This window comes from Budorcas taxicolor, chromosome 5 (assembly GCF_023091745.1).
Source record: "Budorcas taxicolor isolate Tak-1 chromosome 5, Takin1.1, whole genome shotgun sequence".
Lineage (NCBI taxonomy): Eukaryota > Metazoa > Chordata > Mammalia > Artiodactyla > Bovidae > Budorcas > Budorcas taxicolor.
Genome location: NC_068914.1, coordinates 83,234,344 through 83,250,485, shown reverse-complemented (window position 1 = coordinate 83,250,485; position 16,142 = coordinate 83,234,344). Strand labels below are relative to the sequence as shown.

The window sequence follows — 16,142 nt, the reverse complement described above, 5'->3', positions numbered from 1 at the left end:
CATTAAACTTGACCTGATGTACAAATCTTCTCAATCCTTAAACAAGTTAAACTCAGAAAAATTAAGCACCAATTTTATTACCATCGTATGTATGACATAATAGAAAAGGTCTGCAATCTGAGTCAGACCAACGTGAAGAACTGATGAGAAAATATTATCTGGGACTTCTCTGGTGGTCCAATGGTTAAGACCCCAGGTTTCCACCGCAGGGGGCTCAGGTTCATCCCTGATTGGGAAACTAAGATCCCGCACGCTGTGAAGCATGGCCAAAATATATTTTTTTAAAAAGAAAGAAAATACTTATCTATGCATTTTCTATATTCATAGATGTTCCTCATAATAAAATATTTCAGTCAATATAGATCTAGCGCAGAGTTTCTGCTTCTGGCCGCACTGTGCAGCTCACGGGATCTCACATCTCCCATCAGGGACTGAACCCGGGCCCTCGGCCACAAAAGCTCGAAGTCTTTACCACTGGTCTGCCAGGGAAATTCTTCCAGTGCTCATTTTTAAAAAATCATTACAGAAAAACAGCAAAATCTGATTTTCTCATCTGAAAATCTATAACGAACACATTTACTTTTTAGTTTCCTGAATGCAATTGGAGACTGAATTGTTTCAAATTCAGAAAGCATTACCTATCATTGCTGCTTCAACAGTATTGTTGATGCAAATTTCCCACAGAGCACTCACAATCTCTGGGGGAAGAAAAAAATTACAGACTGAAGATCTCTTTTTGAATTATGTCTGTGTTCAAGTAATTTTTAGAAACATCCTCCTTCTTCTTTCTTTTCTTCCAACATATGTTTGGAAGGAACATATGCCTTCCAACATAGTTTAAGGGAATAGCTTTATATCCAACAAAGCTTTGATGTCTCCATCGACTAGTTTCAAACACTAGCATTTTATTTCCCTTGCATGACTTATTAATCACTTATTAAAGATCCTAAATACCAACATCAAAATGAAATCTTAATCATTTTTAAAGTTCCAGTATCTAGTCATCTTTTTTGCAGTAAAAGCACATTCCAGAAAATATTTGATTCTCTTTCATCAAAAGAAAACCCAAACTTTCTCAGAGTTACCTATGATAGTTAAAGAAAAACTAAGTTTAAAAATATAACATATAATACACAAGCAATAACTCATCCAGATTTGAAGACAACACAGAGCTGCATATAAGATGAAACAATAAATTTATTCTACTTTTATATTATATTTTCAAAGGCTTCCACAGTTGGTAGCAATCTGTTGCTAGTCTTTGAACTGTTAGGACAAGATTAATTCTTCTGTTAATATTTCAGAAACAACCCAGATAATGACTTTAGGATCACAAAAGCACACATCACAGATACAGAAACCATAAATATCTTAAAACGGTTAAGTAAAGCATTTATTTTGGTTATTTTATTGAACTACAGCTGATGTACAATATTCTGTAAGTTACAGGTATACAATACAGTGATACACACTTTTTAAAGGTTCAGTTCAGTTCAGTCACTCAGTCGTGTCCGACTCTTTGCGACCCCATGAATCACAGCACACCAGGCCTCCCTGTCCATCACCAACTCCCAGAGTTCACTCAGAATCACGTCCATTGAGTCCATGATGCCATTCAGCCATCTCATCCTGGGTCGTCCCCTTCTCCTCCTGCCCCCAATCCCTCCCAGCATCAGAGACTTTTCCAATGAGTCAACTCTTCTCATGAGGTGGCCAAAGTACTGGAGCTTCAGCTCTGCATCACTCCTTCCAAAGAAATCCCAGGGCTGATCTCCTTCAGAATGGACTGGTTGGATCTCCTTGCAGTCCAAGGGACTCTCAAGAGTCTTCTCCAACAACACAGTTCAAAAGCATCAATTCTTTGGCGCTCAGCCTTCTTCACAGTCCAACTCTCACATCCATACATGACTACTGGAAAAACCATAGCCTTAACCAGACGGACCTTAGTCGGCAAAGTAATGTCTCTGCTTTGAATATACTATCTAGGTTTGTCATAACTTTTCTTCCAAGGAGTAAGCATCTTTTAATTTCATGGCTGCAGTCACCATCTGCAGTGATTTTGGAGCCCCCAGAAATAAAGTCTGACACTGTTTCCACTGCTTCCCCATCTATTTCCCATGAAGTGATGGGACCAGATGCCATGACCTTCGTTTTCTGAATGTTGAGTTTAAGCCAACTTTTTCACTCTCCTCTTTCATCAAGAGGCTTTTTAGCTCCTCTTCACTTTCTGCCATAAGGGTGGTGTCATCTGCATGTCTGAGGTTATTGATATTTCTCCCGGCAATCTTGATTCCAGCTTGTGTTTCTTCCAGTCCAGCATTTCTCATGATGTACTCTGCATAGAAGTTAAATAAGCAGGGTGACAGTATACAGCCTTGACGTACTCCTTTTCCTATTCGGAAACAGTCTGTTGTTCCATGTCCAGTTCTAACTGTTGCTTCCTGACCTGCATATAGATTTCTCAAGAGGCAGGTTAGGTGGTCTGGTATTCCAATCTCTTTCAGAATTTTCCACAGTTTATTGTGATCCACACAGTCAAAGGCTTTGGCATAGTCAATAAAGCAGAAATAGATGTTTTTCTGGAACTCTCTTGCTTTTTCCATGATCCAGCGGATGTTGGCAATTTGATCTCTGGTTCCTCTGCCTTTTCTAAAACCAGCTTGAACATCAGGGAGTTCACGGTTCACGTATTGCTGAAGTCTGGCTTGGAGAATTTTGAGCATTACTTTATTAGCATGTGAGATAAGTGCAATTGTGCAGTAATTTGAGCATTCTTTTGCATTTCCTTTCTTTGGAATTGGAATGAAAACTGACCTTTTCCCGTCCTGTGGCCACTGCTGAGTTTTCCAAACTTGCTGGCATACTGAGTGCAGCACTTTCACAGCATCATCTTTCAGGATTTGAAATAGCTCCACTGGAATTCCATCACCTCCACTAGCTTTGTTTGTAGTGATGCTTTCTAAGGCCCACTTGACTTCACATTCCAAGATGTCTGGCTCTAGATTAGTGATCACATCATCATGATTATCTGGGTCATGAAGCTCTTTTTTGTACAGTTCTTCCATGTATTCTTGCCACCTCTTCTTAATATCTTCTGCTTGTTAGGTCCAGACCATTTCTGTCCTTTATCAAGCCCATTTTTGCATGAAATGTTCCCTTGGTATCTCTAATTTTCTTGAAGAGATCTAGTCTTTCCCATTCTGTTCTTTTCCTCTATTTCTTTACATTGATCGCTGAAGAAGGCTTTCTTATCTCTTCTTGCTATTCTTTGGAACTCTGCATTCAGATGCTTATATCTTTCCTTTTCTCCTTTGCTTTTTGCCTCTCTTCTTTTCATAGCTATTTGTAAGGCCTCCCCAGCCAGCCATTTTGCTTTTTTGCATTTCTTTTCCATGGGGATGTTCTTGATCCCTGTCTCCTGTACAATGTCACAAACCTCCATCCATAGTTCATCAGGCACTCTATCTATCAGATCTAGACCGTTAAATCTATTTCTCACTTCCACTGTATAATCATAAGGGATTTGATTTAGGTCATACCTGAATGGTCTAGCGATTTTGCCTAGTTTCTTCAATTTAAGTCTGAATTTGGCAATAAGGGGTTCATGATCTGAGCCACAGTCAGCTCCCGGTCTTGTTTTTGTTGACTGTATAGAGCGTCTCCATCTTTGGCTGCAAAGAATATGATCAACCTGATTTCGGTGTTGACCATCTGGTGATATCCATGTGTAGAGTCTTCTCTTGTGTTGTTGGAAGAGGGTGTTTGATATGATCAGTGCATTTTCTCGGCAAAACTCTACACCATTTAAAGTTATTGTAAAATACCAGCTACAGTTCCTATGTTGCACAATATATCCCGTGGCTTATTTTATACATAATAGTCTGCATCTCTTAATCTCCTACCCCTGTATTATCCCTCCCCCTTTCCCTCTCCCTACCGGTAACCACTAGGCTGTTCTCTATAACTGTGAGTCTCTTTCTTTTTAGTTATATTCACTTGCTCACTGTAATTTTTAGATTCCACCTATAAGTAATATTACAGTATTTTCTCTGTCTTATTTATTTCGCTTAGCACAATATCCTCCAAGTCCATCCATGTTGATGCAAATGGCAAAATTTCCATTCTTTTTAATGGCTTGTTAGCATTTCACTGTGTGTGTGTGTACACACGACTTCTTCTTTATCTATTCATCTGTTGATGGACACTTAGGTTGCTTCCATATCTTAGCAACTGTAAATAATGGTGCTATGAACAATGGGGTGCATATATCTGTTCTAATGAGTTTTTAGTTTTTTTTTCCCAAATATAAACCCATGAGTGGAATTGCTAAGTCATCATGAGAAACACTGGGCTGGAAGGAGCACAAGCTGGAATCAAGATTGCCGGGAGAAATATCAATAACTTCAGATACACAGATGACACTACCCTTATGGCAGAAAGTGAAGAGGAGCTAAAAAGCCTCTTGATGAAAGTGAAAGAGGAGAGTGAAAAAGTTGGCTTAAAGCTCAACATTCAGAAAACGAAGATCATGGCATCTGGTCCCATCACTTCATAGGAAATAGACAGGGAAACAGTGGAAACAGTGTCAGACTTTATTTTGGGGGGCTCCAAAATCACTGCAGATGGTGACTGCAGCCATGATATTAAAAGACGCTTACTCCTTGGAAGAAAAGTTATGACAAACCTAGATAGTATATTCAAAAGCAGAGACATTACTTTGCCAACAAAGGTCCGTCTAGTCAAGGCTATGGTTTTTCCAGTAGTCATGTATGGATGTGAGAGTTGGACTGTGAAGAAAGCTGAGCGCCGAAGACCTGATACTTTTGCACTGTGGTGTTGGAGAAGACTCTTGAGAGTCCCTTGGACTGCAAGGAGATCCAACCAATCCATTCTGAAGGAGACCAGTCCTGGGTGTTCTTTGGAAGGAATGATCCTAAAGCTGAAATTCCAGTACTCTGGCCACCTCATGCGAAGAGTTGACTCATTTGAAAAGACACTGATGCTGGGAAAGATTGAGGGCAGGAGGAGAAGGGGACGACAGAGGATGAGATGGCTGGATGGCATCACCAACTCGATGGATGTGAGTCTGAGTGAACTCCGGGAGATGGTGATGGACAGGGAGGCCTGGTGTGCTGTGATTCATGGTTTCGCAAAGAGTCGGACGTGACTGAACTGAACTGAACTGATAGTAGTTCTATTTTTAATTTTTTGAGAAACCTCCATACTGTTTTCCACCGTCTGCACCTCTTTACATTCTCACCAAGAGCATACAAAGATTCCCTTTTTCCATGTCGTAACATTTGCTGTTTGGGTCTTCGTGATGATAGCCATTATGACAGGTGTTAGGCAAGATCACATTGTGGTTTTGATCTGCATTTCCCTGATGATTAACATGCAACACAGCATCTCTTCCCGTGACTGTTGGTCATCTGCATGTCCTCTCTGGAGAAATGTCTCTCCAATTCTTCTGCCCATTTTTTTAATCAGGCTGTTTTTTTGATGGTAAGTTGTATGAGCTGTTTATATATTTTGGACATTAACCCCATACTGGTCATGTTGTTCAGTCACCAAATTGTGTCCAACTCTTTGTGACCCCATAGACTGCAGCACACCAGGCTTCCTTGTGCATCACCATCTTCCAGAGTTTCCCCAAGTTAATGTCCCTTGTATCAGTGATGCCATCCAGGCATCCAATGAGTCAGCTATTCACAACAAGTGGCCAAAGTGTTGGAACTTCAGCATCAGTCCAATGAGTGTTCAGGGTTGATTTGATTTCCTTTAAGATTGACTGGTTTGATCTCCCTCCTGTCCAAGGGACTCTCAGGAGTCTTCTCCAACACCACAGTTCAAAAGCATCAGTTCTTTAGTGCTCTACCTTCTTTATGGTCCAGCTCCCACAAATGCACATTAATTACTGGAAAGACCATAGCCTTGACTATTCAGACCTTTGTCGGCAAAGTGTTGTCTTTGCTTTGTAACACACTGTCTAGGTTTGTTATAGGTTTCTTGACAAGAAGCAATCGTCTTCTAAGTTTAAGGCTACAGTAACCATCTGCAGTGATTTTGAGAGCCCAAGAAGAGGAAATCTGTCACTGCTTCCACCTTTCTCCCCTCTATTTGCCATGAAGTGACAGGACCAGATTCCATGATTTTAGTTTTTCAATACTGAGTTTTAAGTCAGCTTTTTCACTCTCCTCCTTCACCTTCATCAAGAGGTTCTTTAGTTCCTCTTTGCTGCCATTAGAGTGGTATCATCTGCATATCTGAGGCTGATGATGTTTCTCCCGGCTATCTTGATTCCAGCTTATAACTCACCCAACCCAGCATTTCTCATGATGTGCTCTGTATGTAAGATAAATAAATGGGTGACAATATATAGCCTTGTCATACTCCTTTCTCCATCCTGTACCAATCAGCTGTTCCACACAGGTTTCTAACTGTTGCTTCTTGACTGGCACACAGGTTTCTCAACATACAGGTAAGGTGTCTGGTATTCCCATCTCTTAATTTAAGAGCCTTCCACAGTTTTTTTATGATCCACACAGTCAAATGCTTTAGCAGAGTCAATGAAACAGAGGTAGATGTTTTTCTGGAATTTCCTTGATTTCTCTATGATCCAGCAAATGTTGGCAATTTGATCTCTGGTTCCTCAGCCTTTTCTAAACCCAGCTTGGACATCTGAAAGTCCCCAGTTCACGTAATGCTAAAGCCTAGGATGCAGGATTTTGAGTAAACCCTGCATGCCAGGCATACTGGTCATATCATCTGCAAGCATTTCTCCCGTTAAGTAGGTTGTGTCTTTTTGGCTGGTCAATGGTTTCCTTTGCTGTGTAAAAGCTTTTAAGCTTAATGAGGTCCTATGTGTTTATTTTTACTTTAAGAGACAGATCCAAAACACACTGCTATGATTTATGTCAAACAGTGTTCTTCCTATGTTTTCTTCCATGAGTTTTATGGTTTCGGGTGTTACATTTAGGTTTTTAATCCATTTTGAGTTTTTGTGTATGGTGTTAACAGAATGTTCCAATTTCCTTCCTTGTAAAATAGTAAGTAAAGCTTCATACCTCTTAGAATCAAAGATTTTAGCAGGAAACTAAAAGACTTCAGGTCACAAGTAGTATTTTTCAACTAATATGAAAAATGAACTAAATTACCTGAGAAAATATCAAATAAGCTTTTTCTACATAGGCCAAGCATAAAAATCTAAATCAGTTTGAAAGCTTAACTGAATGGACACAGAGAGACAGACAGAGATGGTAAAGGCATAATCACCATCACTTTTACCACCATTTCAGAACACAAGGTAATGAGATTTCTGGGGAATTTTCATTTTGTGTGTGTTCTCCCTTCTATATTTATGTGTTCTCTTCTTCCTACACAGTAATTTTCTTTTGTTAAGATAATGCAGCAGTCCTAATTAAAAGAGTATATTTTCAATCTTCACAAGTAGTTAGACATGGTCATATGACTAAGATCAGACCAATGATACACTGGCAGAACATCCTATGCGACTTCTAGAAAGTCTCCTTAGAAAGGAGGAGAACACCCTTCTTCACTCCTTTTTACATCATGCTGGCTAGGATATGAGTGTGATGACTGGAGCTTGAGCAGCCATCCTGGATCACGAGGTAGAAGTCCTACGTTAAAGATGGCTCAGCCACATGAGAGAAAAAAGAGCAGAATCCCTGAAAACATGGGGCTGCCACATAACACAGACTGCCTGCTTTTATATAAGAGAGAAATAAACTTCTACGTTTTTAAGACATTTTGGGTTTTCTGCCATTACAGCCAAACTGACTGCAACTAATGCAAAACCAAAATAAAAAACCTTACTATCAGAGCAAGAAGTCACTTCCCTCCATATTATCAATTAAAAGTTCCCCCCACTCAAAACAGAATCAAAACCTTGTGCACACTCTGACTGACGCAGTCTCAACTCAAGGATGGGAACACAATTAAGACACAGGACTTCTCAGTCAAAACATCCTGGAACTACAGTTAGTAAAACAAAACCTCCATGCTTGGCAAAGGACTAAGTAGGATTAAGCAGCCTAACTCCTTCACAGAGGCAAGCCTTCTTCTTAAACCCCAGGTCTGGATGCACAGACAACAGTAGCAGCAGGGAGCAGTCCCCACTCTAAGAGGGCAGAGCTGCAGGAAAAATATTTTTGTTCAACATTTTACTATAGTGTATGTTAAATATTCAACTCTACAGACCTAAGTCTCAAATACTTACTATGCCTTTAAAACTATCATGCAGTTGATCTTCAGCAAAAATATGGAACTGAAGAGGTTTGATGCTAAAGATGAGCGCTGACTTCAACATGGTTACGGTTTCTTCCAGTCTTTCCCCGCAGGCAACCACGGCTAGGTGCACTCTCTCAATGGGCTGCATTTTCACACCATACCTGATAGAAAAGATAACCACATTTTCCAACAGTTTTAGTACAGGGTAACATGTTAACAACATGGTATTCTGACTGTGTTCAAAGACTTAGGTTTGAACAATAAGGTCCTACTGTATAGCAGAAGGAATTATATTCAATATCCTGCAATAAACCATAATGAAAAGAATATGAAAAAGAATATATGTATGTAACAAAATCACTTTATTGACTTCAATTTTTGGTTAGAGATCCTTTTTGTAAAATGTAAAAGGGGATTAGAAATTGTATTGTTTAACATTAATAGTTGTATGTATATATTACTAAGTAGCAGGGACAGGTGACAAATCATTTTTCTTACTTTTACAGGCTAAAATTATTGCAGTTACATTGCTTATCAGCACAGGACTTTGGAATCTTTTGAGTATTCACGTTTGCATGTGTCAGAGTGGACCCAGAACTGTTTTCTGAAGAAAATCTTATTCATGGATATTTCCTCAACTGACGAGGATATCAGAAAAGAGAAAATATGCTAAATAAAATTAAATACAAATAACTGACCATATAAAACATGCATGCATGTGTGTGTGCTCAGTCATGTCTGACTCTTTGCAACCCCATGGACTACAGCCCTCCAGGCTCCTCTGTCCATGGGATTTCCCAGGCAAGAATACTGCAGTAGGTTACCATTTCCTCCTCCAGGGGATCTTTCCAACCCAGGGACTGAGCTCATGTCTTCTGCATCTCTTGCCTTGGGCAGGTGGATTCTTTACCACTAAGCCAGGTAGGCCCAAATATTAAATTCATATATCTTAATGTTTTAACATTAAACATTTGGAATTATACTATTTTTTATCCTTTTAAATAATTATACCAATTATTTATATTAACATTATAAAAAATTAAGCCTGGAAATATTTATATAAAACGTGCTCCTGCTTTTACTGTGCATCTGTCCATTCCTATTAACAAGCTTGTTTGTTAAGGGTCCAGAGACACCTAAGACAGCAGTTGAAACTGATGCTTTTCTGGTCTTACTGGGTTCCTGAGGCCTGAAAACAGGTTCATTTCTCTTGTATACATAATTACTGGTAACTGTCAGCCTTCAGCACAGAATACTCACCTCCTAGAAAAAAAAGGGGTGATTTCCTTCCCTAATCCCTCAACTGGGAGACTGAAACTCACAACCTTGATACCTTACCCTTAATGGGCTGATTATTCTGAAGGTGAAGCTCTTTAAAAACAAACAACAAAAATCACTTTTAAGAAAATGAAATTTCACCCAGATAATTGACAAAGTTAAACATTATGACACCACTTTGTTAAAGGCAGTAAATGGAGAAGTCACATATAAAGTGGTATTCTTAGAAGAAGAATATTTACTATTCAAGAAATGGTGCTGATATCTCATTCATCAAGTTATTAAGACTATTAATAAGATTAAGATATCAGGTACATATCTTGCTTTTAAAACTTATATCAATCTACCAGGAACTGATTTTTATGAGTGGTCTCAAGAGGGGACAACTGCACAGTTTTGCATGTGGCTATCCAGTCGTCCAAGCTCCTTCTGTTACAGGGTGACAGAGAGGCCAGCCTTTCCCCACCCACCTACTATGCCACCTCTCTCATACATAAGGTGTAGCCTAAGCCTGGGCCTTTTGAAAGCTCTGTTCTTCTGTACTGATAGCAATTAGAAAGCAACAGCACCTCCTTCCTTGTCTGCACCCTCTATCCATTCCCCTCTTTTCTGTTGAGCCCGTCAGTGTTTAACACTGGATCCCTATCAGAGGGGAGACCACCCACTTCCTATATCTCAACAAGGGCACGTGAACCCAGTTCATCTCTAAGCAGTGGAAGTCACATAACACAAGCAGAGGCCAGGGCAATCAAGACACTCAACAATTTCACAGAGCTCTAAACTGTCTCATCTTTCTGATAAATGCCTCCAGATCCTGTTCCTCATGATGACCAAGATTTGAGAATCTATAATGGGCTCGAATTACCCACCCGGCCATAACTCGATCCTGTTCCAAAGATAAAAAGCCTAGAGACTTAGACAGTAAGCAGCATGTGCCACTTTGCAGAGAACTCTCTACATACAGAGACAAGAAGCAGAATAAGCCTTCTCAAGAAAAGCAAGTCAAATGTTCTTCATGAACAAACAGTCCCTCTGAGTCAGTCCTGGGGACTCTGGCTCTCAAGCACTGCAGCAAGACTTCTCGTCATACTGCCAGCACTCCTTCCACCAGTTTCTATGAAATTTGCTTTTCTGTTATGTGTCTCTTTTCAGCAAAAGCATTATACACAGTACATCTAAACTGAGAAGACAAAACATAGTTTGAAGATGTCTCTGCCCACCACCCTATCCCTAGACCCAGGGATGGGAAGTCACTGCAACTGGACGAAATCTAAAGTAAGCTTCTACACTAGAGGAAGGGATGACTGAAACTTTTGAAGAAATAATAGGGAAGTAGCCATTCAAGGAATTCTGATTCCAGCTGAATGGTGTTAATATTGTCAGGATCTACAAAAATGTGCTATATGCTATATATTAATCACAGTGTCAACAAGAGAAAACCCCTGTGGATTTGTTATCCAAAAGGACATATTAAAGTCAACTCTGTTCTTCTACAGATATAGGATTAGAAGATATCCTTCAGATAATTCAAAGTTAATACCTGAGGGACCGCATAACTAAATTTGGCATCACCTGAACACAAACAGCAACTTTAACGGTAATGAAGGGTAACACATTCTATTAAAAAAACTGAATCAATGGGTCCAAAATGATACTAGGTAAAGGGTAAGGAGGGCGGGGGAGGAACTCTCCTTTAAAGAAGAATACCAACCAATAAATGTAGAAGGAATGAGAAAACCACAAAAAGCACTATTTTGCATTCACTCTTGTAGTAGATGATTTGAACAGGAATAATTAATAGATGCTAAAACCACACAGTATCAAGGTTTTATCCCCACACATTACAAAGGGGATAATGATACTGTTACAGTGTAGAAATGTGATACCACCACCATAACCACCTGATCAAACAACCAATTATGTTAACCGTCTGCCACCAGGTGCCTCCCCACAGCACGCCCAAAGGGCACCGGATCTCTTCTGCAGCATTCCTGCCAAAGATCCTGAATCTGATCCCAAGCGGACAGGCAAGTTCAAACAAAGGAACATTCTGCAAAACAAAAATATCATGTCCCTGCCCTGCACCCCCTCAAAAAAAAAGTCTGCAAATTGTCCTAGAGAAAAGGGGGACTAAACAGATTTAAATAACTGAATGTAATGTATTTTCCTTGACTGGGTTCTGAATGGGGAAGCAAAGATATAAAATTCATTAATAGGTAAATAAGGAGATATGAATATATATAAATGTATTATAAATGTATACGTAGTATATAAATATAAGATTGTCAATGTTTGAAGCAGGAAATGGCCACCCACTCCAGTATTCTTGGCTGGAGAATTTCATGGACAGAGGAGCCTGGCAGGCTATAGCCCATGGGGTCGCAAACAGTTGGGCACGACTGGGCAACTAACATACACAGATTGTCAGTGTTAAATAAACCGAAGTGCCCATTTTGTTATGGTGAAACTGGAGAATACCCGTGTTCTTAGGCAATACATGCTGGGTATTTGTCATGGTGGTGGTGATTTAATCTCTCAGTTGTGTCTGATTTTTGCGACTCCATGGACTGTAGCCTGCCAGGCTCCTCTGTTCACGAGATTTCCCAGGCTAGAATACTGGAATGGGTTGCCAATTCCTTCTCCAGGGGATCTTCCTGACCCAGGGACTGAACCCGCATCTTCCACGTTGCTGGTGGATTCTTCACTGCTGAGCCGCCTGAGAAGCCCATGTGTCATAATGGCTGTTGTTCAAATGGTTCAGCCAAAAACGAAGTGGCAAAATGTTAGTAATAGGTAAATGCCCAGTGATGGGTAAGCGTGCCCACGCTGCTATTCTTACAACCTCTGTAGATGTGAAAACTTATCAAAGTAGAAAGTTGAGAGGAGGTTAATCTAGGGAAAAAAGTTAACAATGTTTTAGATGAAAATTCTAATATAAATACTATAAATATACTTACAAGCCTTGAAGAACAGACTTAAGTAACATTCCTGTTATAAACGATTAACAACTTTCCCTCTCTTTTAAAAAAATTAGGCCACACTGAAAGCTTCCAGTGTGTTCTTCTAGTCTATAATTAAATTAGTGTCTTCTCTATAAAAGAAAACAATGTACAATAAGATTTAGACTAGGAATTAGCATTATAACGAAGTACATAAATTTAAGGTAAGTAAATTACATTTCTGGTAACATTCTCCTCAAACTAAAAAAATAACTACCATGAAATAATTTTTAAAATTTGCAGTTGAACAAAACTGGAAAACTATACTCAGAAACACTAATGATAATTTCCTTCATGTGTAACCTTTTAAAAAAAAGTTTTTCTTCTTACCATAGAGAAAAAGAGTTGTAGTGAATTATCATACTAGGTAAAACTACTTTAAAGGTTGTATATAAATCACTTTTGGAAAAAGGCATGGCAACCCACTCCAGTATTCTTGCCTAGAGAATCCCAGGGACAGTAGAGCCTGGCGGGCTACAGTCCACGGGGTCGCAAAGAGTCAGACACGACTGAAGCAGCTTAACATGCAGCACGCATGAATCACTCTCAGGATAAAATACAATTCTTTGCAAAAAAACTCTGCAAGGTTTTATGTAAAGCATTAAAAAATCTAAAAATCAATATGAAGTATTAACTGTTAAAATACAATTTTAAAAAGTCTGTAAAAATGTACCTCTTAAAACTAGTATGGAACCACTCAAGATAACAGCTGAGGTAATACACAGACACTATGAACTGAAAATCAATTCCCATCATAAAGAGAAAGATTACATATTTTAAAAGCTCAAGTCATTTAATAATATTTAAATTAAGAGATTATATAATGAAAAGATAACTAAAATTTTAAAATTAAACTGATTACGTAAAGATTTGTAATCAATGTCAAAAGTAGAGTATATATTCTTAGAGTTCATAAAGTAAGCATTGAAAACCAAACAGGTAAATATCAATACAGACAATGCAAACAAAACTTTTAAAAGATAAACAAATACAGAAATATATTCAAGAAATAATCAATGAATATAAATCAATAATAAAATATCATTTTACTCTAACAGGTGGCAAAATTATGATTCCCAATAATGAATGCTAAAGTTATGGTGACACACAATGCTGGTGCAGGCTTAAATCTGTATAATTTTTAGAACACAAGGGATTATCCATTCTTTGTAATACTTGAACTCCTTTCACATGCTAGACATGGGATAAGCCAGAAAGCCACGATCTGAACCTCATACAATTTACAGCCTGTTGTGAAGAACAGATTTTTTTAAAGATTTAAACAGAAAGCATGGTAACTGCTTAACTAGAAAACAATTGAGGTTGCTAAGAGGGCTTACTGCACAAACATCTAACCTGAAGTCTGGAAATGCTGGGGGAAATTATTACTAGTCGTTTACTGGTTGCCAAGCACCTGGCTAAATAATGGGGCTTAAATAATAAGCAATCCTTGGTGTCCGTCTACAAAGCCAGCACTTCTTGAAATGGGTAACAATTCACAACCACAGGAGATGGAGCAGGTACGGCTAAGCGAGAGGATACAGAGAAGGAAGAAGAGGTGGGCAGGAAGTGAGATCACAGTGGCTGGATGAGCAGTGATGGCATGGGAGTTCAGGCAGGGAAAGGAGCAGGCTGGCAAGAGCGCGGGCAAGAAAGGAGACGAGCAGGAATAGTCACTGTGGACTGACACGTGCAACGTCCACGGCGCATGAAGATACAAAACCCAGACGAGGGGAGGCGTGATGAGCCACAACGAGTCAGCAGGCAAAAATCACCCCAGTGCAGCTGCAAACACGCCTCGGGAGCCAGCAAAGAGCTCTGATGAAGAGACCAAATAAACAGGTGATCCCGTGACCATCCAGGGAGCAGGGAAAGAGCAGAGTCCTAAGGAGTCCAGAGGCAGAGAGAAACAAACCCTGGGACACTGGTCTCAAGAGCCAGAGATGGAGACAGCACTGAAAGGAAGACAGAGGAAGGGGTAACAAGCAGGCAGACGAGGCCTCAGAACAATTCCAACATCAGAGGTGACCTCGGGTCAGAAGCGGGTGCTGCTCACAGTTGGGGTGAGAAGTTGGCTTTTTCTTTTGTTTTTTTAAGGAAGTAAAGCCAGAAGATACTCTTATAAATGCTTGCTGGTGAAGAAAAAAAATAAAGGAAGGATGCTTGAAGGGAAAGGGCTGGAAGCAGGTGCTGTAGGGACTTCGTACTTGTTGTTTCAAGGACAGAGGAGGGAGAGGAGGTGTGAGCACTGGGGCACAGTCAGCCAGCAAACACTCAGATGCAGATACAAATTACCAAAAGCACATGCACGAAATGGACAAAACACTGGTGGTGGGTGTCCTAGAGATTTTGGGTTTTTTATGTTACTTTTAGCAGTCCATGGGGTTGCAAAAAGTCAGACAGGACTGAGCCACTGAGCTGATGTTACTTTATGATCACTGTATAATAAATCAATTGGGAGGAATTAACCCTCCAGAAAAGATCAAAATATATAAAGAATTCAAACTGGGAACTCTGAGACAAGTCTGAGGAGGAGAAAACGGTGCCAGCTGAGAGCCCACTGCTGCCAGACAAGACGGGAGTCCTAGTGTTGGCAGAGGGGATTTCCAAGATGTTTTCCTAGGTGGGTGGAGAAGCTCTCGAGTCAGGCCGAAATGCGGTGTTAATTAAATACTGAAATGGAGCATGAGAATGACACAGCAGCTGTACAGCACTTTGGCTTGTCTGCCAGTTTGAACAGGCCAAATAACTATGGGATTCCCAAGTTTAAAGCAAGAAACTACACATGCTGGACTGCAGCATGCAGGCCTGCAAGCCTGTACTCGCCCAGTTCCAAGACAGGAGGAGGAGGCTGGAGTCAGGCGACTGGGACATCAGTGGCTTAATGGACAAGGGGAGTTTACACATAGGAGGCAAGGCCCTGCAACAACACCCCACCGTGTGCAGAGGACAGGCAGCAATGTCTGCCTCTGGGGAAGGAACGATCACCAGTTATCGAGAACTGACCTCAGGTTGGCTCACTGGTTACCAGGGAAACCAACAGAGGGGTAGGCCTCTTACCATCCCTTTGATAAGCTATCATAGAGGAGATGTTCTGATTTAAATGTTAGAACACTCACTAGTCCGTTTAGGGGCAAGTACGCAGGAAGGTCAGTCATGTGAGTAGGGTGAACGTAAAGTGGGCAGTGGTGGAGAGGGAATGTACAGAGAGCAAAAGAACAAGCCATCTTGGCTGGCCTGATCATACGCTCAGTTTCAGAGATTTTACATGATACGATACATGTAATGGTAAGTTACAGTAATATGTACACATACATATATGTACACATACAGTAAAACGCACACCTGCATCTAAAATGGTTTCAGAATTACACTTTGGATGTATAACTATTAAAATCTCCAATTTAGGACGGTAAAAAGCACAAGGTTTGCAATATCATGTATCCATCCACATGGAATTCCTTCCAGGGAATACATGGGAGTGTTGGGGAAATAATGAGTTGGAGAGGCTCAAACAAAAGGAATATTAAGCAGAGCTCCAGGATTCAGATTAGGTCAGCTTCTCTAGGCTGCTCCTGCAGTAAAGGAGTAGGAAGATTATTACTCATGCCAGAACTT

General features: G+C 40.1%; 1 protein-coding gene across 1 annotated transcript in view; it reads right to left on the bottom strand.

Annotated features, from left to right (window-relative positions):
* Positions 1 to 16,142, bottom strand: part of GXYLT1 (glucoside xylosyltransferase 1) — a 47,739-nt gene that overhangs the window by 21,205 nt on the left and 10,392 nt on the right. The window contains exon 3 of the mRNA XM_052641013.1: positions 8,237 to 8,408. Within this exon, the coding sequence (XP_052496973.1) occupies positions 8,237 to 8,408 (172 nt within the window). The remainder of the gene's footprint in view (positions 1 to 8,236; positions 8,409 to 16,142) is intronic.